This window comes from Malaclemys terrapin, chromosome 8, assembly GCF_027887155.1.
Source record: "Malaclemys terrapin pileata isolate rMalTer1 chromosome 8, rMalTer1.hap1, whole genome shotgun sequence".
Lineage (NCBI taxonomy): Eukaryota > Metazoa > Chordata > Testudines > Emydidae > Malaclemys > Malaclemys terrapin.
Window position 1 is genome coordinate 97,450,068 of NC_071512.1, and position 23,503 is coordinate 97,473,570.

The 23,503-nt window shown below is 42.3% G+C and overlaps 1 protein-coding gene across 1 annotated transcript in view; it reads left to right on the forward strand.

Moving 5' to 3' along the window:
- Positions 1 to 244: 244 nt before the first annotated feature.
- The window catches only part of USP24 (ubiquitin specific peptidase 24), a 106,863-nt gene continuing 83,604 nt past the window's right edge, over positions 245 to 23,503 (forward strand). The window contains exon 1 of the mRNA XM_054036574.1: positions 245 to 678. Coding sequence (XP_053892549.1) covers positions 355 to 678 — 324 coding nt within the window. The 5' untranslated portion in view covers positions 245 to 354. The remainder of the gene's footprint in view (positions 679 to 23,503) is intronic.

Here is a 23,503-nt window from a genome sequence, read left to right on the forward strand (position 1 = left end):
CCCCACGTACCCTCTTGCCCTGAGACCCTTCTCCCCCTCAGGAGGCTGCAGCCTCCCCCTTAGAGCCCCTCCCCCCCGCAGCAGCCTTTCCCATGGCAACCTCCTCCTCCCTCATACCCCGCCCCTCCCCGCCTCGCCTCCATTCATGCCCAAGAAGCCACGCCCCCTCCTCTGTCACGTGACCAGGGCCCCAGGCGTGTCCCCCACCCGGGCTTCCCCGGCCGCTTCCGGGTGGGTGCGGGGCTCCGCGGCGGCGGTCCTGAGGCGGAGGGGGAAGGCGGCCGTCAACATGGCGGCGCGCAGAGCGGGCAGCGCCTGAGCCCGGCTCCCGGCCCCTTTCCCCCCGGCCCGGCCATGGAGAGCGAGGAGGAGCAGCACATGACCACGCTGCTGTGCATGGGCTTCTCGGACGCGGCCGCCATCCGCAGGGCCCTGCGCCTGGCCAAGAACGACATCAACGAGGCCGTGGCGCTGCTCACCAACGAGCGGCCCGGCCTGCACTACGGCGGCTACGAGCCCATGGACAGCGGGCAGGGCCAGCCGGGGCAGGGCGGGCACGGCTCGCCGGCGGGCGGGCAGGGCTCCCGCGGAGGGGACGGAGACGGCGGCGGGGGGAGCGGCGGAGGCGGCGGCGGGTTCGATCCACCTCCCGCTTACCATGAGGTGGTGGAGACCGAGGTGAGGCGCGGGGGGCTGCCTGGGACCGGGCCCCGCACAGCTGCCTTCGCTCCCGGGCGCTGAGAGGTGTCAGCCCGTGCCGGGCTGCACCTAACGGACCGGCCGGTGTCTCTTCATGCCCGGGTTAACGGGCTGATCCCGGCCCGGGAGGGTGGGATAGCGACCCTCTTAGCCCAGCCCAGCCCGTCCTCTCGGCTCAGCTCCCACCGCTCGCCTGGCAACATGTTCGGCCACCTCCCACCCAGCCCCAGGGCAAAAAATACCTGGCAGGGGCCCCAGCATCTTGGTTGTGAGGGTGCCGGTCTCTGACTCCACCCGGCCTGGATGACTGGGCTACTGGGCCAAAGGCATCGGGGAGTTAGTAGGTTTCCACTGCTGCGTTGGGGCGGCTCCGAAACTCTGTGGGTGCACGGGTGAGTGCCGCTCTCGCTGCTGGCAGAGCACAAACTGATGGTGGTTTTAGCTTCTCCCACAATATGGATCCTGTTGTAGATTGCCCCCAAAATGGAGCAGCTCTGCCCTTGGCATGTGGTAGTCAGTTTCAGCCATCATCAGCTCAATTAATTCAAGGTATCGCTGCCCCCACCACCACCACCACACACACACACACTAAAAGCATAGGATGGAATTTTTCTCCTGTTTGGTGACTGTGGAGAAAATATGCTGTATCTATTTATTTCAGTGTCTAGAAAGTGAAGTGCTTGCCATTGGCTCTAAGCATTCTAGGAACATAGTATTATCTGGCTTTGCCAGGATTTTTTTTCTTTGCCTCATTGCATCAGCCAGGTGGCTCTACACTGTAATGTTCTTTTATTATTATTTTATTATTTGGTTAAAAGAGGGGAAAAAAGAAAAAATACAGTGTGATTACCTTGATTTACTTTGCACAAATCAAAATAGAGGTGGGTTTGTTACTGGATGCTAGGTTAATACAGATAGAAGTAATGGAAATAAGAATAAATGATAACTTTAAAAGATGGTGAACTGAAATAAAAATGCCTTAAAATATTGATTTTTTTCAAACTTTATAATTTAAACTTATCTATATTTCAGAATAGCTTTTTGATAAAAGTACTGAAGAATATTGTCCCTTCACAACTTTGCCTCTTCCTACTGGTCTGCTTTTGTCTCTTCTCTCATCTCTCCTCTGCTCTGTCAGTTATGTCAGCCTTATTGTCAACCCTTATGCCAGCTTCTCATGCAAACCTCTTCATGCCTCCTGTGCTGCTTCTCATGTGTGGGTGCCTTCTCTGACCTTCGGTGTAAGACCATTACCCTTTCTTCCCTCAAATCTAAATTCAAAACTCACCTTTCCCATGATGCCTTTAAGAAATGAGGCAATTAATGTCTAGTTTGTTGAATATAGGGGGATGGTTGGTGCTTATCTGTATTTTTAAATGTTGCTGTGTGTGTGTATGTATATGTGTATACCCTACAAAAACAACAAAGAGTCTGGTGGCACCTTGAAGACTAACAGATTTATTTGGGCATAAGCTTTCGTGAGTAAAAACCTCACTTCTTCGGATGCATAGAGTGAAAGCTACAGATGCAGGCATTATATACAGACACATGGAGAGCATCCACCCCACCATCAACCTCAGCCTGGACCAGTCCACACAAGAGATCCACTTCCTGGACACTACAGTACAAATAAGTGATGGTCACATAAACACCACCCTATACCGGAAACCTACTGACCGCTATACGTACCTACATGCCTCCAGCTTCCATCCAAGACACATCATACGATCCATTGTCTACAGCCAAGCCCTAAGATACAACCGAATTTGCTCCAACCCCTCAGACAGAGACAAACACCTACAAGATTTTTATCAAGCATTCGTAAAACTACAATACCCACCTGGGGAAGTGAGGAAACAGATTGACAGAGCAAGACGGGTACCCAGAAATCACCTACTACAGGACAGGCCCAACAAGGACAATAACAGAACACCACTGGCCATCACATACAGCCCCCAGCTAAAACCTCTCCAGCGCATTATCCACGACCTACAACCTATCCTGGAAAATGATCCCTCACTCTCACAGACCTTGGGAGGCAGGCCAGTCCTTGCTTACAGACAACCTCCCAACCTGAAGCAAATACTCACCAGCAACTACACACCACACCACAGAAACACCAACCCAGGAACCTATCCCTGTAGCAAACCTCGTTGCCTACTCTGTCCCCATATCTACTCTGGCAACAGCATCAGAGGACCCAACCACATCAGCCACACCATCAGGGGCTCATTCACCTGCACATCCACTAATGTCATATATGCCATCATGTGCCAGCAATGCCCCTCTGCCATGTACATTGGCCAAACCGGACAGTCCCTCCGCAAAAGAATAAATGGACACAAATCGGACATCAGGAATGGTAACATACACAAGCCAGTAAGTGAACACTTCAATCTCCCTGGTCATTCTATCACAGATTTAAAAGTCACTGTCATTGAACAAAAAAACTTCAGAAACAGACTTCAAAGAGAAACAGCAGAACTAAAATTCATTTGCAAATTCAACACCATTCATCTGGGCTTGAATAGGGATTGGGAGTGGCTGGCTCACTACAGAAGCAGCTTTTCCTCTCCTGGAATTGACACCTCCTCATCTATTATTGGGAGTGGACTACATCCACCCTGATTGAATTGGCCTTGTCAACACTGGTTCGCCACTTGTGAAGTAACTCCCTGCTCTCCATGTGTCTGTATATAATGCCTGCATCTGTAGCTTTCACTCTATGCATCCGAAGAAGTGAGGTTTTTACTCACGAAAGCTTATGCCCAAATAAATCTGTTAGTCTTCAAGGTGCCACCAGACTCTTTGTTGTTTTTGTAGATACAGACTAACACGGCTACCCCCTGATACTTGTATACCCTACGTTACTGTACCCCTACTTTCACTGCATCACTCTACTTAGGCAAACCTTAGGCACATGAATAGTCCTATTGAACTCAATGGATTAAATCTTCAGCAGATATGCTATGATGTACACCAGTGGAGGATCTAGCCTGATGGATTATCTTACATGCATAACGTTACTCATGTGGAGATGTCTGCAAGATCAGAACCATATATTGTTTGAATCAACAAAATTACAATGGATAAAACAAAAACTGGTTTTTAGTGTCTCTTGGAGAGGCTGGTGGGGGGCGGGTATCATGATCCCAATATGTGTAATCTGTTGTCAGTAAGCAGTTTATGACCAAGAGGAAGGGATATTTAACATCTCTAATTTCAAATAAACATGTATAGTTACACATGAGATAAGATGCTTTTTTCAATATGATATTTAAAGGGACACTGTCCATGTAAACATTACATTTGTCTTTTTTTTTTAACCTATTCTTGTTACAAATGATATCTAAGATTATGATACTACCTCTGAAAGAATAGAGGGGGAAATTCCTTTGTTTGTATATTTGATGCTTTGTGTATAGTGAACTTCACTGTTTCCTTTTCACAGTAAAATATTTCCCTTTTAGTGGTAGTGTTACTGAAACTAGGGAAACAAAAACAAAATACAGAAAATATGACAAATTGCAGAGGGTTAGGAGCATTTGAGAGTACAACTTCAGCAATAGGATCCACACAGATGCAAGCGTTCTTCCACACTGACAGATCTGATTACAAGATTGAGAGCCTCATTTTTTGTAATGTGAAAGTCTTACTTACAGGAATAGTTTAGAGAACAAAATTAATGTCTTTGCATTGCATTGTTACAGTTCTTCACTTATTCCAGTTTTTCCTCTTTAAGGTATGAGGTGTGACCTGCTATTCTATTTTGTGTTTATTTTTTTAAATTGTAATCTGGAGCATTCCTATATATATACTTATATGAGGAGACTACTATAATAGATACCTTCTGAAGCAGAGCTTCAAGATATACAGTTGGTTAAAGAGACGCAGGCCACTGAGAAATATTTGTTTGCAACATAAGATGCTCTTTCTCTTACTAATGCTAACTTACATTATTAAAAACTAATACATTTTAAAATCCAGTTTACATTTTAATTTAATTGTTTGTTTTTCATCATGGACAATGAAAATTAATCTCAAGTTCTTAATGTTGCAGTGTTCAGGGAAATTGCTTGAGTGGGGGCTGGTTATGTTCTATAAAAGCTTGTTTTTACAAAATTAAAATTTTGGCCAAATACATGTTGATCCTTTTTCTTGTTTCCTTATAATAATTTTAGGTGCCCCCTTTGTGCTTCAGATGAGTTGTTTCTGGGATAATTTTAACAAGGTTTTAAATAAGGTCGTTCTCTTGAGTATCCATGAAACTTTCCAGAGAAAAATATTTCCACAGCATTTGGATATTCCTAGGAACACCTATCTGTCATGTTTGTTGTGATTACTAGAGTTGCTTGTTAAGCACTTGTATTCAGTTTTTGATAAATAAGGTGATGGAATTTAGAATAGTCATATAATTCACTTGCTGATTATGATGCATGCCATGATGATGGGTTATATTATTGCCAAATTCCCTACCCTGCGCTACCAAAAAAGTCTGTTCAACCATCATCAACTCCATTAATCTCAGAGATATATCAGGGGGAGCCTGTTCGCTTGCTGCTTTATTTGCCTGTGTGGGCATGGAGTCCATTAAATTTAAGGCTTTAAAAAATAAAATAAAATAAATTGACATCTTGGAGACCTTTCTGAGCTCTTAATTCCCCTTATACTGTCCTGTTCTTTGAGGCCCCATGGGACTGGGGCTTTTGAGCCTGAAGCTTGCAAGAAGAGAGAGTCTCTGTATCTTGGTGGCTCTGGGGTTGTGGGATCTCTTCTTTTTAGAACTTTATGGTAACAACTTAAGACCCCTTTAGAAATAAATGTGAAATCCTTTTTTTTATTTCAGAAGGTGTTTTAGTATGGCATGTTTCTTATTTTTCAGACATCAAGGTTTATTCTCTTGAGTTACAAATTATAAACTTTGATTCAATGATTAAAATGCCTAAGCTGCTTGTAAATAGATGCTATGTACATTTAATAATAAAGTCAGCGATAATGTACACTGTAATTGCATAAATAATATACTTGTTAATTTGTTTTTACATTGCACATCTTAAGAATATGCAGCCTAAGGCTAGACAAAGCCAAAGGATGAGAATCTAAAAGGTGTAGTGTTCAGATAAAATCCCATGAAAACACAGGAAAGGAAGAATTTAATCAGGAAGGTAATATCTTGATCAGCAATACTGTGCAGTACATTAATAAAAGTGTTGTAATTAATAATATCTCTTGGGCCTTGCTCCCTGAAACTCACTCATTCACCACAAAGCTTAAACCAAGAGTCTATCTACCTGTGCCCACCTTCAGTGAATGGATTAAACATTTGTTATGTGGGGAGAAGAGCTAAGGAACTTTCTCATCCTTTGATCGTAGTAAGGATTGTGGCTGTTACATTGTTACCATCCTCCTCTAAATGGATCAAAATAAAAATTCTCCTGTGAAGGCAGAAACTGATCGTAAAGAGAGAATTTGGTGGTGAGGAAAATTTAGAGGGCTGGGAGCTCATTATATAACTTAAACCCTGCGGTATGACAGAGTAGTAACTTGCTGTGTGCTTCACTCATACTAGTTGCACTTTCTGATCTGCAATTTTATGTGTTAGTTTCATTTCCTAACTTTACAATTAAAAAGAATCCGGAATTCATGTTAGTTTTTCAGGTTTTTTAAATAGGAATTTCTTTGGTGCTCGCTCCCTAGTATCTGACTAGTTCACATACCTGAGATGTTACTGCATTTTTCAGCTGCCAATCTAATTAACAGTGATGGCAGGGAAACTGAAACTGTGATCCAGTGTTTGATTCTTGCTGTAGTCCTGAACCAGGGTCACTGCACACCAAGAGCCAGTAGTACAAAGTTTGATAGGCTTCATTGGGATAAAGGTGTGTACCTTCTATTTTTGTGAATCTGGTGGTTAGTTTTGACCGGTATCAGAGGTCTGCTGCTCTCTTTCCCCCCCATCTTATCTTCTCCACTGACTGACACTTGTCTGGAGTGCTGAGCAGGGTAGAGCTGAGGCCCTTGCTCGGTATCAACTTCAGGGGTACTGCAAAATGGGATCCTCCAGCTTGGGGAGTACTGAGCAGGCCTTGCAATTCTTGAGCCTGGCCAACCCTTGAGATGGGATAGCCAATATAAAGTTCTGAAATGTATGAGATAGGAAAAGACAGCAAGTTTTCTGTTCAGCATTTACTTCTGGCATATAATGCTGTTGAAAAGTCAGTGAACACAAATTATAGTAATAGTATTGGGCATACACTAGCATATTTCTGCTGTTTCTGTTGAACTTCATGTTAGCATTTTAAGACTTGCCAGAAAGTATGCACAGTAGAGTAAATATATTGCCTCTCTCTCTCTCTCTCTCTCTCTGTTAAATCTGTTTCTAGATTATCACTTCACAAGTGGCACACAGTGCAGGAGTGTTGCTTTTTTTTAATCTAGATGGTATGTTTCAATACAGTTCATGAACCTGTGGATGGAATTTTTATTTTTTACTACAAGATGTTTTTCTCGACAGAACTGTGGTGGTCTGGTGAATTACATTGTATCAGTGTGTTTGCCTTACAAAAGTTACCATTTTTTGTAATACAAAATGGTAGAGCTTCAGGCATGATACAGGTTACAGAATGGGTTTGTATTCCACATTTTTATTTGGAGTTCTGTTGCCTCTGTATAATTCCTACTGCAGGTGTAAATAGATTTATAAATGATTGAGTGCTTTACGTAGTGGTGACTGTGAAGGAAAGTGTGACCATTATGCAGTCGCTAATGTATGCAGAAACTTGGATGTTAGAATCTGTTATGTTGAGTGAGGGAGAATGTTGGCCAGAACAGAGGTTCGTTCACCTTTTTGCCTTTTGAAGATGACATGACACTGGATAGATACTGAATGCTGGAAGATAACATGAAGGATATCAGATCAGCTGCCCCTCTCCTTCCCCCCAGGTACTGCAGTGTCAGCCTGGGAGGGGATCCCTAATCGTGGTGTGAAAACTGAATGCCACATCCACTAGCCCAGTGGTTTTCAACTAGGGGTACGCATATCCCTGGGGGTACACAGAGGTCTTCCAGGGGTTACTCAACTCATTTAGATCAGTGTTTCTCAACCCAGGGTTTGCAGCCCCTAGGGAGGTCATGGGATGGGTTAGGGGATTGCAAGTGCAGGGCCGGCATTACGGGATGGCAAGCAGGGCAATTGCCCAGGGCCCCAGGAAGCTAAGTTACATGCTTCAGCCCTGCTGTGTGTGTGTCGAGCTTCAAACAAGGCTTACAAGTGAAAAACAGGCTGAAGTACACACTGAAATGTAAGTACAATGTTTATATTTAAATTGTTCTCATTTTTACCATATAATTATAAAAGAAAACAATTTTTCATTATTAGTGTGCTATGACACCTTTGTTTTTGTAAGCAAGTAGTTTTTAAGTGAGGTGAAACTTGGGGTACGTAAGACAAATCAGACTCTAGAAGGGGTACAGTAGTCTGGAAAGGTTGAGAACTACTGCACTAGCCCAGAAGTAAGGCTGCTAATACTAAGCCATCCTGACACACTTTTGTGTCATGGACATACTTTGTGTGTCATGGTTGAGAAAAGGAAAAATTATAAATTCCTCTTTGTATGTAGACTAAAACTTGAACTATACAGCAAGCTAGTTTATTTACTTAGTGAACTAATTTTAACTAAATTTCATTGCAAATAGGTCAGGCCTATGGATTACAGTCAATCTTGTTGGCATCTTCATGCCCATCTCACCAAGAAAAATAAAAATTGAATGTCAAAATTCAAAGAAATGCAAAAAAAAAATTTGATTTTTGCAACTCTTCTAAAACATAATTAAGTAGCACAGTAGGGTTTCAGTTGCCCCAGAAGGTCCTCCCTGTATAAGGCAAAACACCCTGGACCAGCTAAGTTGTACCTGCTTATACAAGTCTTGATTAGGCCCTGTTCGCATAACATAAATTGAATGCATGTCAGATTTATTCCAACCAGCAGACAAATTGATTTGGAAAAAATATAGAATTCCATACACCACATTCTTTAAACAACATGATGAATTTTAAATTAAGCTGTTTTCACAAGAAGTATGAAGTGTTTACTCTTTTCATATATCTCTTGCTGGCCATAATAGAAGCTGTTGTACATGCTTGAAACAGGGTTGTGAATGAATGATGAAGATGAATGTCAATTTTTTAGCAAGTATCAAAGGGATAGCCGTGTTAGTCTGGATCTGTAAAAAGTGACAGAGTCCCGTGGCACCTTATAGACTAACAGACGTGGGGCTCTAAGAGTATGTTGATTTGTTTATTGATTTTTTTTTTAGCAGTAAATCTACATACTTTCTTTTCAGAGAGTGGTATCAGAAAGTGAGCAAAATGTATACAGTACTTCTCTGTCATGAGATTGACTTATACAGTAACTCCTCACTTAAAGTCGGCCTGGTTAACGTTTTGTTGTTAGGTTGCTGATCAATTAGAGAACATGCTTGTTTAAAGTTGTGCAATGCTCCCTTATAACGTCGTTTGGCAGCCACCTACTTTGTCCACTGCTTGCAGGAAGAGCAGCCGGTCGGAGCTAGCTGGTGGGGGCTTGGAACCAGGGTGGACTGACAGCCTCCCTATCAGCTCCCCGCTCCCCTAAGTTCCCTGTACGGCAGCCGCCCAGCAGGCTATCCATTGCTGGCAGTTCAGCTGTCCCACTGCCTTGTGCTGCTCCTACCCTCTGCCTTGGAGCTGCTCCCTGGAGCCTCCTGCTTGCTGTCTGTGTGTGTGTGTGGGGGGGGAATGTGGGGCTAATGTCAGGGTGTCCTCCTCCCCCCTGCTCCTGCACCCCGCTTACCCCATCTCCATAGAGTGTGTGGGGGGGACACGACAGGGCTCAGGACGGAGGGAGCATCCTGGCAGCAGCTTCTGTCTCAACTTGCTGATCTACTTAAAAAGTGTACTTAGAGTGGGGTCAGCATACTTAAAGGGGCAATGCGCATCTCTTTCACACGTGTGTGTCTCTGTCTGCCATGCTGTTTCCCTCTTCCTCCATTTGTGCTGTCTTGTAGAGTGTGAGGCTACATTAACAACAATGGATTAACCCTTGAGGGACTCGGCAGGTTGCTAGTTCATCATTTAGCAGTAAGGCATTCCTTGGGAAATATCCCACCCTCTGACTTCACCACCTCAACCAAGCTTCACAATCATCATTGCTGTGTAGCAGTATTAAATTGTTTGTTTAAAACTTATTGTGTGTGTGTGTATAGTCTTTTGTCTGGTGGGAAAAAAATCCCTGGAACCTAACCCCCCGATTTACATTAGTTCTTATGGATTCGCTTAACATTGTTTTGCTTAAAGTCACATTTTTCAGGAACATAACTACAACGTTAAGCGAGGAGTTACTGTATATCTTTTTCACTTGGAGAGAAGGAAAGGAAGAAAGCAAGAAAACCCAAGAAGTCTGCTTGCCATAAATGCTTCCTTAAATGTGAGCATTCACTGAGCCATATGGGAGAAGAGTTTTTCCTTTTATGGCCCAGTATTGAGTATCTAGTATGATAAAGCCTCCCCAGTGAAAAATCCCGTCATACTTAAAAGCAGAAGTGCAATATCTTTTTCAGCTTGATTGGCTTTTGTTGAATGTGCAGGATCCTACTAAACCAGCTTCCCTTTATCCCTACTAACATTGCAAAGTGAAATGTGTAGTTAGATTTTAAATGTTGTTTTATAGTGAAATCTTGCCTGGGAGGGAAAGGCTCAAAATGGATCAGTCCCACCAGTGTGCAGAGACCAGATGCAGGAATTCTGTAGCTAGGAGCAGCAAGGGTCTTGGTAGGCAAGCCAGGAGAATACTGGAAGCATGACCAGAGAGTCCACATTCTGTGAGATCCCATAAGAAACCATGACTGATATTAAACTCCTGGAATGTAGTAGCAACCATGCAGGTTATAATGGTTGTAATATCTCCCTTTGGATATTCTTACTCTTTTAAATGGTTTCTAACAATCATTACTGTGACCTTCTTGTTAGTGTGACTAATAGATTGTATGCCTCCTAGCTATCCCCGACTCACTTTAAATATATCCTTTCTTCGTCAATTTGTGATGTATGAGTTTTGGTTCTACTTTCTACTATATTGCACAAGGATATGGTTGTACTATAGACTCATCCAAGATTGTTTTCAAAAGTAGTTTTATGTTCTAGGTGCAATTCCATCATTCTGCCAACATTCTTCCCATGTTCTACCTCATAGAAAAGAGGCTTTGTAAGGGAAATGGGCCAGGAACCTTTGAACAGTGTGCTAGCAGCAGTTTTTCACTAGCTATACTGCATGCATCTCAAAACTGAGTTGCAATTATGAGGCGCGAGAGTCGTTTCTGTGTTTAACGGTAATGTGACTCAGGACGTGTGGATTTTGTTCCTGGCTCTGCCACAGATTTACTGTATGACTTTGGGCATAGTTCTCTGCGCTTTGGTTTCCCTCTGTCAAATGAAAATAACAATACTTGTCCACCACATAAGTGTGCTGTGAGCATTAAGGCTTTTAAAGTCCTTTGACATCCTTGCATAGAGGGAGTTAATAAGTTTGCAAAGAATAATTCTTTTGTCATGTGTGACAAATGTGTTAAATGTAACCCCATGATCTTGCTGTGCATTTCAGACAGTCCTGTTTATTGCACATATTGATTTTGAGCTATACAACATGAAGATCTTTGCATGGTATTCTGGAAGTTTTTACAATGTGTTTTACATAAGAATTGGCCTTGTAAAATAATTAAGCAATCAAATAAAGCATTATGGTGGATGCTGTCATTAAAATCCTGTCTAGCTGCCATGTGGCTATCAAGTGGCATTAGAATTTTAACACACTTGCATTTCTAAAGACTACTGAGGAAGCTAGAGCACATCTTTCTCGGCTTTGCCTATTTAAAATTTTCAACGCTTTTTTTAAAGTAACTTGACATATCTTTCACTATTTATGAATCTTGATGGGCCAAGAGTAGAGACAGATACCAAGAAACTACTTGAAGAGGGGAGTACTGGATGACCATTTGACTCATAGTTGCGAATACTAAATTCTAGCTTTGTATTTCAGAAGACTTGCAAATTGCTTGGCATGTAATCTGCAGTGTATTGAAGTAGTTACCTCATAAAAATTAATGCTTTTAAATTACTAGGTTGACTGACTCAGGACACATGTTATAGAGGTGATGTTTGTAGTCAGTGCAAATGAGGTCGACTTGCCTTGTATACAGGCAGCTTCTCAGCTGGGCAGGAAGTCTCTTTGATATAACATTCTCTAGCTGCATTTTCTGGTTATCTTCCCAGTCCAAAGCACTATTCTGTGGCAGCTGTTTAATAAGGAAGTGAAATACTGAAGGAAAATGGGGATAAAAACAAATTGCCAGTGTTAGAAGTTAATTCCAGCAGATCATTAGGAATGCTTTTGGATTAACAAACAGTAGCTCTTTGTAAGAAGGGGGCTGGGAGGGCAAAGGAAGTGCTTAATTCTTTATAACCCTTATTTTCAGAAGCACTTGGGTATGTTAAATTTGCAATAGGAATAGTTTTCAATATGTATGTTTCTGCCACACTCTGAGCCAAATTCAGAGGAGTCTGGGGTAGTCTGAATTTACCTTGCTTCTTCAGCTCCTCCACTTGTCTTATTTACACAAATGCAGACTTCCTTTCTACTTGCACATGCTTCACTAATGTGAAGTTTACACCTCCCTACTCATTGTCTCTGTATGTGGCCTTTGGAATTTAAGGGAGCCTAGCGTGGTGTAGTTCCCAGGCTGTGGGAGTGGAAGGTAAGGAGTGTTGTGGGTAGGGAAAAAGAGCAGCTAACAGAAGTGTGTAAGAAGATGAGTTAAAGAGAGCCACCCCCTACCTAAATTTACATTTATCATAGCTCCTTGCTGTGTAAGTTTTGCCATTAGACTCCTTTTACACTCCTACGTTAGTAAGTAGGCGTAAGCAGGACTAATATCTGAATTAAGCTCCATGTATGGAGGCTTAGAACGGACATGATATAGTCCTGTTCTCTTCATAGCAAGCAGAATTAGGCACTTGCTGATTTTCATAAGCAAGATGGCCTAGTGACTAGTGCTACCTACTGAGATTTAAGAGAAATGTCAATTTTGTTTTCCTTACTGATTTATTGTGATCACCCTAATTTAATACTTCATTTAGAATCCTAAAAATCTTTCCCTACTGACTTATTTTGTCATAGGGCAAACATTTTTATATCTCTAGTCATCTTGCAGCACTGTGATGTCAATACCGAGTGTCCTGGCAGAAGCAAATAATACTACTGATTTTGCTTTTTTAAGTCTGGAAATCTGTCATTAATTAAGGCACAATATTTAATTCCTACTAAAGATTTTTAGTTGGAGTTCTGGCAAGCAGTATGTTTGTGTATGATCACTCCAAAATGTTTATAATTATTTACTCCTCAGCATCAGCGCAATGACTAGGGCACTAGACTATAGAATTGCAGCTATGAATGTGGAATATATCGGTGCACAAATCTGTTTTAAATACTATGACAAAAAATATTTTAAACATTTTCACCTTCAGATTTGTTTTTACATGGACATGGCATATACATAGCAACAGAAGAAGCTTACAGTATCAATGGCATTCCTTGTGATGGCTTTATTTTCCCCTTTCCTAGACTAATGCTAGTTACCTAACTTGAGGCCAAAAAATGTTTGCAATCGATGCTATTGCACTCCTGATCTGTCATGGTTTCCAGACTGTTTGATGGTTACATTAAAGCAGTGGTTTTCAACCTGTTTACCATTGTGGGCTGCATAAGCAGCTCTCTGTTGTTTGGGCCATATCCACACTATATATATATATACACACACACACACTACCTGTATGGACCTGAGGATGTCACAGGGGCTGCAGCTGTATGCTGATTGGGCTGCAGGTTGAGAACTACTGTACTAAAGGGATCAATATTGCCCTTCCTTAAGCCACATGTCCCCCAGAAAATCAAATGTGTGCAAACCATAGGCTTAGGATCCCATTGTTTGTTTTCAGCTATAGCCCTACTAATATTTGGGCACTGTGCTGGACTCTTTGAACATCTAGTCAGCTGGGCTGGGGAACACTGAATGTTAACGTCACACCATTACCCTGGAAACCAGGAATTGCAGTTCCAGCAGTACTCTTATAAAATTTTAATTAAATAAGTTTAATTTCTAGACTGGCTTTGGGCTAAGAGGATTTCTTCTTGGAAGTGTGGATAGCATTCCTGTATCCAATCTTATACAGTACACTGGTTTTGTTTTTGTAGCTTGCAGTTTTGAGTGAAGGAAATAGGTTCATCTTTTTAGATTTTTCCATCGGGCCTCATTATTAATAGTTATTAGGGATTTTAACAAAGAAGGTTAAGCCCACTGATAGATCCATGGTAACATTACTGTTAGTGTAAAGTAGACTCAGAGCCTACATCTTGCTCTGTGTGTGTACACTGAATTAGAGGTTTGATGGGGAGCATATTTAAATTCACCTGTAAAAAGAATCCCAGGTAGCTTCAGCTGGGTGGAGCTAACCCTAAGACTTATCTCCTGTGAACTGAAAAGCAATCCTCCCATACAACTGCTACTAAATGTGAATTGCTTCCCATACTATGCTGCAAGCTACATTTACATTTGTGTGAAATAGCACAAATTTGAGCTAAAGGAGTTGACTTTCTGTAGAAATTAGGTAAATCATCCAAATGCTTAAGTAGTCTAGGACTTTTTTGGTATCACTTTGGTAGCAGAACTGCAATAAAATAGAACCTTCCTGAGTTTGCTAATCAGTGCACTTGATGATTTTCACACGTGAAGCAGTCTCCCTCCTTTACCAAGATTTAATAGCAAAGTGCTATAGTGACTTCTGTCTTGCTAAAACTTAATTATTCTAACCATATATATGCAGAACACTTATCTAAATATTATGAAGTATTATCAATAATTAAAGGTAGTCTGCGCTCTCAAAATAAATGAACACCACATTTATAGTACATTTTGCCATGTACCATACTTACTAACTGGTAAAATTCTGTAAATCACAATGGGTCTCTGTCACTAATGAAGTTCTGCAAAGTTTAGTTTTGATTCTCTTAAGATTAGAAATGGACGCCAAGTTTGCTGTGAGCAGTATGGATTAGGTGAATTTAAGGTAATGTTGGGAGTCAAAAAATCTTTGGTTCTGTTCCCAGATCTGCCACTTGTGTGACTTTGGGGAAATCACTTAACCGCTGTGCTGATGTTCACCAGTTTATAAAATGAATAGAAGACTAACATTACATCTCACTTTATAAGGTAGACTAGGTGTTTTGGGAGATTTGGTTGAAATCGCTGTATAACATGCGAAGAAGTGACTCTGGGTGGTTGATTTAAAAAAAAAAAAATCAGCTTTCAGCAGCTGCCATAATAGATCCTAGACACAGAGTCCATCTTCCTCTTTAAAGATGGATTTGTAAAGCTTTTTTAAAAAATTGAGATCCCAGACAGACTGCAGAACATACGTACTGTCTTAAATATGAAAATTCCTCTGGACAGCTAACTAGAAGAGGAACTGGAACTGTCATGTCTCAATTTCAGGATTCATTTCTCTCTCCTAGGTTGAGAGACATCAAACATTACAGATCAGAGAGCAGAGATAAATGCTCCCTGTTTTTGAGTATCTGATGTAGTGCTTTCATCCTGCTTTCATCTCAGCATCTTGAAGCATTTTGCAAATACTCATGAATCATGCCTCAACACACTGGGGTAGAGAAATACCATTATTGCCATTTTATAGCTGAGGAAACTGAAGCACCAGGAAGCTGTGACTTAGCCATTGTCACTGAGCCATGCCTATGGAAGAGCTGGAAGCAGGTTCCATATTTCTTGGCTCCTCATCCTTGCTGCTTAAGCACTAGGACTGTTATTCCAAACATGTTACTTACTGATCTTCAGTGTGAGTTGTGTTTACATATAGGCACAGATTGAAATCACTGGAAAAGTCTCTGAAACAACAAATTGAGGCACTTAGATCTGTTTTCTTGGCTGTGAGACATTCCCTTCATATTGTAAAAACTACAGATTTTTAGCGGGGACTAGTGAGACTTTTAGATTGACCTCTAGTATTCATCCCAGATCCTGAAAGGTTCTGCCCCCCCATTGCTTATTGAAAGAAATCTGACTCAGATAGATATGACATGTATATCTGTTTCTATTTTATGAACTTCATTAAAAGTTTTAAAGTGAAATTAAGAAAACATCACCAGAATTAAGTTGCTATTAATACTAAATTACACCAAGAATAAAATACTTTAACTGTTAAATCAGAATTAAATTAACAAATCAAATCTTAATTTAAATCTTAGTATTGGATAACTGTTAAATTATCCATTTAATGCCAAAAATATTTAATACTTTTAAATTCTAAGAGGGAGTTGAGGAAGGTGGCTGTCTGATTATAAATCATAACTAGAGAATTTTGCCAAAGTCAATTAAATCTGCAATTGGCCTCAGTAAATAGTGTAATACTGAAACATGCATGCATAGTGCATTTCTGCAGGATATCTGGCTCTCGCGTCTGCTATTCAACCCTCATTTTCAAGAGCACTACACTAATTTTTTTTTAAAGTTGAATAATAAATCATTTGAATTAGTATCCACGGATGATATTAACAAGAAGCAGTCATGCATTTCTAGGGGAGTTACTACCCATTTCAGGTTTGATATCTTCTTGTGGCAGGGTTTTAGCAGAAGAAAAACTCAGCTATATTTTCTCCAGTCAAAGGAGCATGACAAGGGATGCTTTCCCTTTCCCAAAATGATGGCTTAAGTTATCAACCTTCTAACCACCGATCATCACCATTTCCTTGTATAAATGGCATTCCTTTCCCTATACTTTAGTGCAGGTAAGTGGCTGACCCCCCTCAGGAATACAGCAGATTGTTGGTGGAATTGTATTTAACATCTCCTCTCTCATTTCCTCAGTGGTACTGACTTAAGTGATCACCTTCTGTTGTACAGTTTTTAATCTCTTAGGGGAAGGAAGCATAAAAGGTCAGTACTGCTGAAAGATAATAGTGACACACTCAATGGACAGCTGAAGTCCTTTAACATGTTCAGTATCGGTAGTAGCAGTTGAGCATCCATGCTAGTTTAAGAATAAGGACTGGTCTACACCTGAAACTTAGGTCGACCTAGCTAAATCGCATGGGGTGTGAAAAATTCATTCCCCCCCCCCCCAAGTGACATAGTTAAGCTGACCTAAGCCCCAAAATAGACGCTTCTAGATCGACAGAAGAATTTTTCCATTGACCTAGATACCACCTCTTGGGAGAGTAGATTTACTACAGTGACGGGAAAAACCCCTTTCATTGCTGTAACAAGTGTCTGCAGTTATGCTGCTGTAGTGTAGACATACTGTTAGCCTCTCCTAAAACTGCCAACAAGATGCAAACTTATGCCAGTAGTGGATTTGTTTTTTTAAAAAACAATGATGCTTATCCACTAAGAAATGGACTGAGTCCACAACTCACTTCACATAAACCAGTGACTAAAAGGTTGTTTTCAGTCACTACAAGCCTGGGTAGGAGTCAGATTGGTGACCTAGGTGTCAGTGGCACATGAGTGCAGAACCTATCTGAGTTATTTTTCTTTTTTACTGGACTAATAATTATCCTATCTTGTACTAGAAAAAGATGACTTGTTTTAATAAATATACAATCTTTTTTCTGGTCTACATGAAATGAGTTGTGATTTCAGTCCCTATCCTAGTAGATAGGTGGCTGTGGTAGCACCCCGCTAGCAGTGTTTGAAGAGGCCAAATCTTAAACTGGTGTGGAGGTTCAACTGTACTACTTACATTGTATGTTTTAGGGCAGTGACTCTCAACCTTTCTAGACTACTGTACCCCTTGCAGGTATCTGATTTGTCTTGCGTACCCCAAGTTTTACCTTACTTAAAAACTACTTGCTTACACAATCAGATATAAAAATACAACAGTGACACAGCACACTATTACTGAAAAATTGCTTACTTTCTCATTTTTACCATATCACCTTGATCAATCGGTCCTTCAGCCCTCATATAGATTGCACCGATCACAATACACCTTCCATTCTTCTCATATCCTGGCCTTCCTTTTTCATGTGCGGCCACATCTTTTCACGATAAAATCTTCCCATCTCTTTGGAGGTCGGCCAAGTGGTCGTTTCAGTTCCCATGGGTACCACTCGGCGACAGCTACAGTCCATCGATAGTGAGCCTCGCTCTATGCGCGGCCCATAGCATTTTACTATGCATGCTCTCAGCAACAACGTCCTGCACTCCACTCTACTGTCTGATCACTTCATTGGGGATTCTGCAGCGGATTGAAATTCCCAGAATTCTTCTTTCCATCGCCCTCTCTGTGACAGAAAGTTACTGCTCCTCTGTCTTTGTCAGCGCCCATGATTCGCTGCCGTACAACATTGTTGGCAGTACTGTTGAGCTGAAGAGGCTGGCGCGTGTCGCGTTATTGATTTTTCCTGCTTTCTTTCTTTGCGAGAGTTCACCTTTCTGATTGTGGCGCATGTTAATTTGTTGGCCCAAATAGATCTATTGCTCAACTTCTTCTATTCTCCCTTGATGATTATTTGGGCTTTTGGCAAGGTATCAGACCACATAAATTTCGTTTTGGAGCTGTTAATTTTCAGTTCGACTTGGCTGTTTTTTGTGTTGAGTTCTCGCAGAATTTTCTGTAGCTTAATATCGTCCGTGAATCTGAGATGGTTTAACTTCTCTCCATTGATGTTGATTCCACCCTTCCAATTCTTCCACCTCATTACCATTTCAAGGCAGGTTGTGAAGAGTTTGTGAAACCATGTCTCCTTGTTTCACACCTTTCTTAATTGGGATGCGAAGGGGAACATCAAATCAAGTTATATTTGTAGTGCAGTCACAATTTGCTTCCTTTAATGGTTTGATATAGTTTGTGTCGATGCCCTGCTCTGCAAGAGTTGTCAACACTGCATTGATCTCTATGCTATTGAATGCTTTTTTTATAGTCAACGAAGGCAATACATAAAGGGAATTTGTATTCCCTTGAATGTTCCAATAGCTGGTTTATAGTGGAAAATATGGTCCATTGTGCTGAAATTCCTTCAAAAACCTGCCTGCTCTCTCGGCTGATGCTCATCCAGACTCTTGTAGACATGTGAGAGCAGGGATATTGGACGATCGTTCTTTAGATCTATACAATCGCCCTTCTTGTACAACAGAATGGTGTCGGACTCCTTCTAGCTAGATGGGATCTTCTGCATTTCCAAGTAATGGCTAAACCTCTGAGCAAGGGTTTCCCAGCGGTCTTGGCTTCCAGCTCTTATCATTTTGATTGTCAGTCCATCTTTACCTGGGGCTTTTCCTTCATTCGGTGAACTGCATGTCGAACTTTGCTGACAAGGATTGGGAGTACATGCTCGTTGGTCTGTTGAAATGTTGGTACTGGGACATTTTATCTGAGACGCGAAGAGTTCGGTGTAGAAATCTTTGCAGACCGCTTCCATCACTGTACTGTCAATTACTGGTTTTCCGTCCCTGTTCTTCAGCGCCATTATTGTACCATATAATTATAAACTCAATTAGAATATAAATATTGTACTTACATTTCAGTGTACAGTACAGGGATGGCCAAACTTACTGACCCTTTGGGCCGCGCATGACAATCTTCAGAAGTTCAAGAGCCAGGGCACACCTGCAGCCCCGAAACCCGCCCACTTCCCCGCCCCACTGCCAGAGGTGACACATGGGGGGAGGCACATAAGGTCATGGTTCTCCCCCCCCCCCGCCCCAATTTTTGCCAGGATTTGCTGGCTCTGCTCGGTCACATGGTGCCGCCGGGACCCCTCTCTGCACAGCAGCTGCTGGGAGCTGTGGCCATGGGAAGAGAGCGGCAAACAGCTGGGAGCTGCAGAGAGAGTTGCTGCCTCTCCCCATGGAGCTAAAGCAGTGGCCCCTCCCTGCAGCTCCCACCTGTTTGCTGCTGCCTCCCTGCAGAATGAACACCTGGAAGTTGCAGGGAGGGGCTGCTGAAAGTAAGGGGGGGATGTGCCTGGGTGTGTGTGTGTGTGACTCAAGTTATTGGGGTGGGGGGGGCAAACCTTTAAATTTTGCCCCTCACTATCAGTAGGCACCAGTTGTCTCTGGAAGAAGCTCCTAGAGCCACCACAGGGCAGAAGCCTGAGCTTCTGGTAGGCAGAGAATGGGGGAGGCGTCGGGGGCTCCATGAGCCACACTTGAACTGTAAAAGAACCGCATGCGGCTCACAAGCCACAGTTAGGCCACCCTGGTATGGTATATAGAGAGGTATAAACAAGTCATTGTCTGTACTGACTTCACTGGTGCTTTTTATGTAGCCTGTTGTAAAACAAGACCAATATCTAGATGAGTTGATGTACCCCCTGGAAGACTTCTGCGTACCCCCAGTTTAGAACCACTGTTTTAGAGCACACGTGTTGTCAGTTTTGTGTCCAATATCTTTCAGCAATAATAAATTCATTAATGGTATGTCTACACTGGAGCTAGAAGGTGTGTGATATCTCTGGCTTGAGTAGACATGTTCATGATATGAACTAACACACTAAAAAGGCAGGGTAGCTGCCGTGGGATGGGCTAGCTTCCCCGAGTATGTTCTTAGGGTCTCAGATGGGATTGTGTTCAGGGTGATTAACCTGTCCTACCACTCGTGCCACTGCAGCTACGTTTCTGTTTTAAGCACACTAGTTCTATTCGAGCTAGTATGGGTATGTCTGCTTGAACTGAAAGTTACACCTTCCAGCTCCATACGTACCCTAGGCTTTCAAACGCCTCTTACCTAAAAAACTTACTTATCCTCCTACCCCTTCCCCCCCAAAAAATAAAATAATTTCAGATATAAATTACATAGGAATGTATTTACCACATCAGATCAGGCTGTTTCAACAGCAGCGACCAATACCTGATGCTTCAAAGGAAATACAAAATTCTGTAGTTGCTTGCCAGCTATATAGTGTTTTTCTCAAAGTTGGATGTGAGGGAAACTGCTTCCTGTCTGCTGACAAGCTTATGCCCTGAAGCTTTGGACTTAATTACTCTTTTGGACTGTGCAGCTACAAATATTAATGGTCATGATAGCCAGCCTTGTTGTGTTTTACTTCAGCCACTGTATCCCAGTGACACCTGTAATAGTGAATGCCATGGGTTTTTCTGAGTTTAAAAAAAACTTATTGCTCTTGAATAACTGTTAGAATTTTTTAAAATAAACTGGTCAAAACCTCCATATAGGGGATGCAGTGAGAACTAGGAGCTCCATTATTTGCTCAAACAGACTACTGAATTCTTTACCACTTTCTCATGGATTCGGTTTTCTTTTGACTTTCTTTATTTTTTGTTCATTTCACTTCCCTGACTCCGTTTTTGTTTTGTTTTTGTTTTTACACTTGAATATGCTTTGTCCTTGTCCTTCCTCCCCACATACTCCTGAGGGAATTCTGCACCAAAAATATAAAAATTCTGCACACAATATTTTAAAATTCTGCAAATTTTATTTATCAATAAATAAATGTGGAGGCTCCAACACTGCATGTGTTAATGTGGGGAGATCCAGGTGTGGGATAAGAGGGCTCTGTGTGGGGTAATCTGGGTGCGGGCAGCTCATGAGAGGGATCTGGATGCACAGGGGTTCATTGGGACTTTGAGTGCAGGGGCAATGGAAAACTGCAGGGGGTCCAGGTGAGGGTGGTTGGGCCTCAGCAGGAGGGGTCTCAGCGTGTTGTAATGGGGCTTGGTTGGGGGGTATGTGTGTGGAGAGCTCAGTGTGGGGGGTCTAGGTGCTGGGACTGTGGGGGGCTCATTGAGGTGGTGCAGGGGGAGGGCTCGTTTGGGGGAGTTCGAAGGGCCTGCTTATTGGGGGAGCCCCAGCTGCTGCCGCCGCCGCCGTCAAGGGAACACCGCATGCTGGGCTCCCGCTTCCCCTGTCCCTTTCTCTTCCCCATCCCATCCCCCTTCCCACCATCTCCTGCCCCTATCTCCTGCCCTCACTCCCACATTCCTGCCCGGTACCACCCTCCTTTCTTCCCTACTGCCTCTTCCCCATCCCATTCACCTTCCCCTGTTTCCACCACCTTGTCCAGCCCCACTGCAGGCACTCATTCCTGTACAAAAGACAGGATGGCTAGCACACAGAAGGGGAGCACGACCAGTACTAGGACCCATGAGGCAGTGTCCGAGCAGCACCCTCCTTCAGCTGGGCAGCTCTGTGCTCCAAGAAATGAGGGGCAGTAGCACGTGACCCTGCATACCCCCCATGCCTAGCCTTTGGGAGGGCAGTGCCCCTCCAAACTAAGCCCATGGGTGTTCCCAGGTCCCCCGCCCCCACATGGCTTCCCTTTGCTTCCCTGTCATTTTCTGTGGGGAAGCAAAGAAATCTGCGGGGGGACATGAATTCTCTGTGTGTGCCGTGGTGCAGAATTCTCCCAGGACTATCACATGTTCCTTGCTTTTCTCCTGAGTGCAATCCTGTTGCTGTTACTGCACTTTTGTTTTCATTTATTTCCAACTGGTGCAGGACCCGATTCAAACATTCTGTCCTTTCTCCTGTTAAAGTTCTGCCTCCTGTTTTAGTGTCAGAGGGAAAATTCCTCTTTGTGAACCCCACTATCTCACCGCACACTGGGTGATCAGCATTTGAAACAGAAGAAATGGTAGCTTGTTTCCCAGGCCATTATTTTATCTGGCATCACTGTTTTACCTCACGTGGCACTTCACAAAGAATGTTGGGCTAATTTTGTGTGTTCTCTCTGTATGCAGGAATAATTGCAATTCAGTGGCATTTACAAGGAAATGGGTAAAGTTGATCTGAGCTGCAGATTGCTTCTTGTCCTGTGTGGGAGGGGGATGGGAAAATACAGCACAGTTTTTGTGTGTGTGTGTGTGTGTGTGACTCATTTTGACTGTAAAAAAGCGACGGTTGTGATTGAGATTTGAGGTTTTTTGATAAATCACTACTTTACGTACAGCGTATTAGAAATATTTGAGTCTGTCCTGTTTCTTAAAATGGGGAAATGATAGTGTCATACAGCTGAATTACCTCAAATGATACAGTATCTTGCCTAGTCAGATGTTTCACAGTGAATATTTAGTAGAGAATTACTGAGATGAAATTGCAGAATTCTGACGTGAATAGGGTACTTCACACCATAAGCCTGAGTCATTTATTACCTTTAGTATGTAATAGGTTCTGTGATAGTGTTTGAGTACAGAATGTTTGGTATTTAATTATTAGATATCAAATTATAAAAATACCAAGGGTGTTTGTTAGATATTATTTAAATACAGTATTGCTAACACCAGGTGCTCAAGAATCATGAGGCAGGACCCCCAAAATTGAGATTGGCTTAAAAGCTTGAGACTTGAAAAGAAACCAGGCTTATTTTTAATTTGCCTTCTGGTTTTTGAACCTCTAGGGTTCATGTTTTCCATCTTTCCTTCACAACCAGGGCAGGTTTTTTTCAGCTAAGATTCTCCTGTCACATGACTCCAGGAAAATTAATATCACAAGACTTAAGTTTAAATCATGAGTTGGCAAGCCTGGAAATAAGACATGTAAACACACAAATGTATAGCAGAAAGAACAATCCCTGTATCAATGGGTATTCAATTGAAATGTCATATTCTGCCCTCAAACATACTTGCAACTCCATTTGAAATCAGTGGGAGTTGTACATGCTAATGATAGAGCAGGATTTTGTCTTAAAGGAGTTGATGAGCTAAGTAATCACTAGGAACAGCTAAAAAAAATGCCTTCTTCATT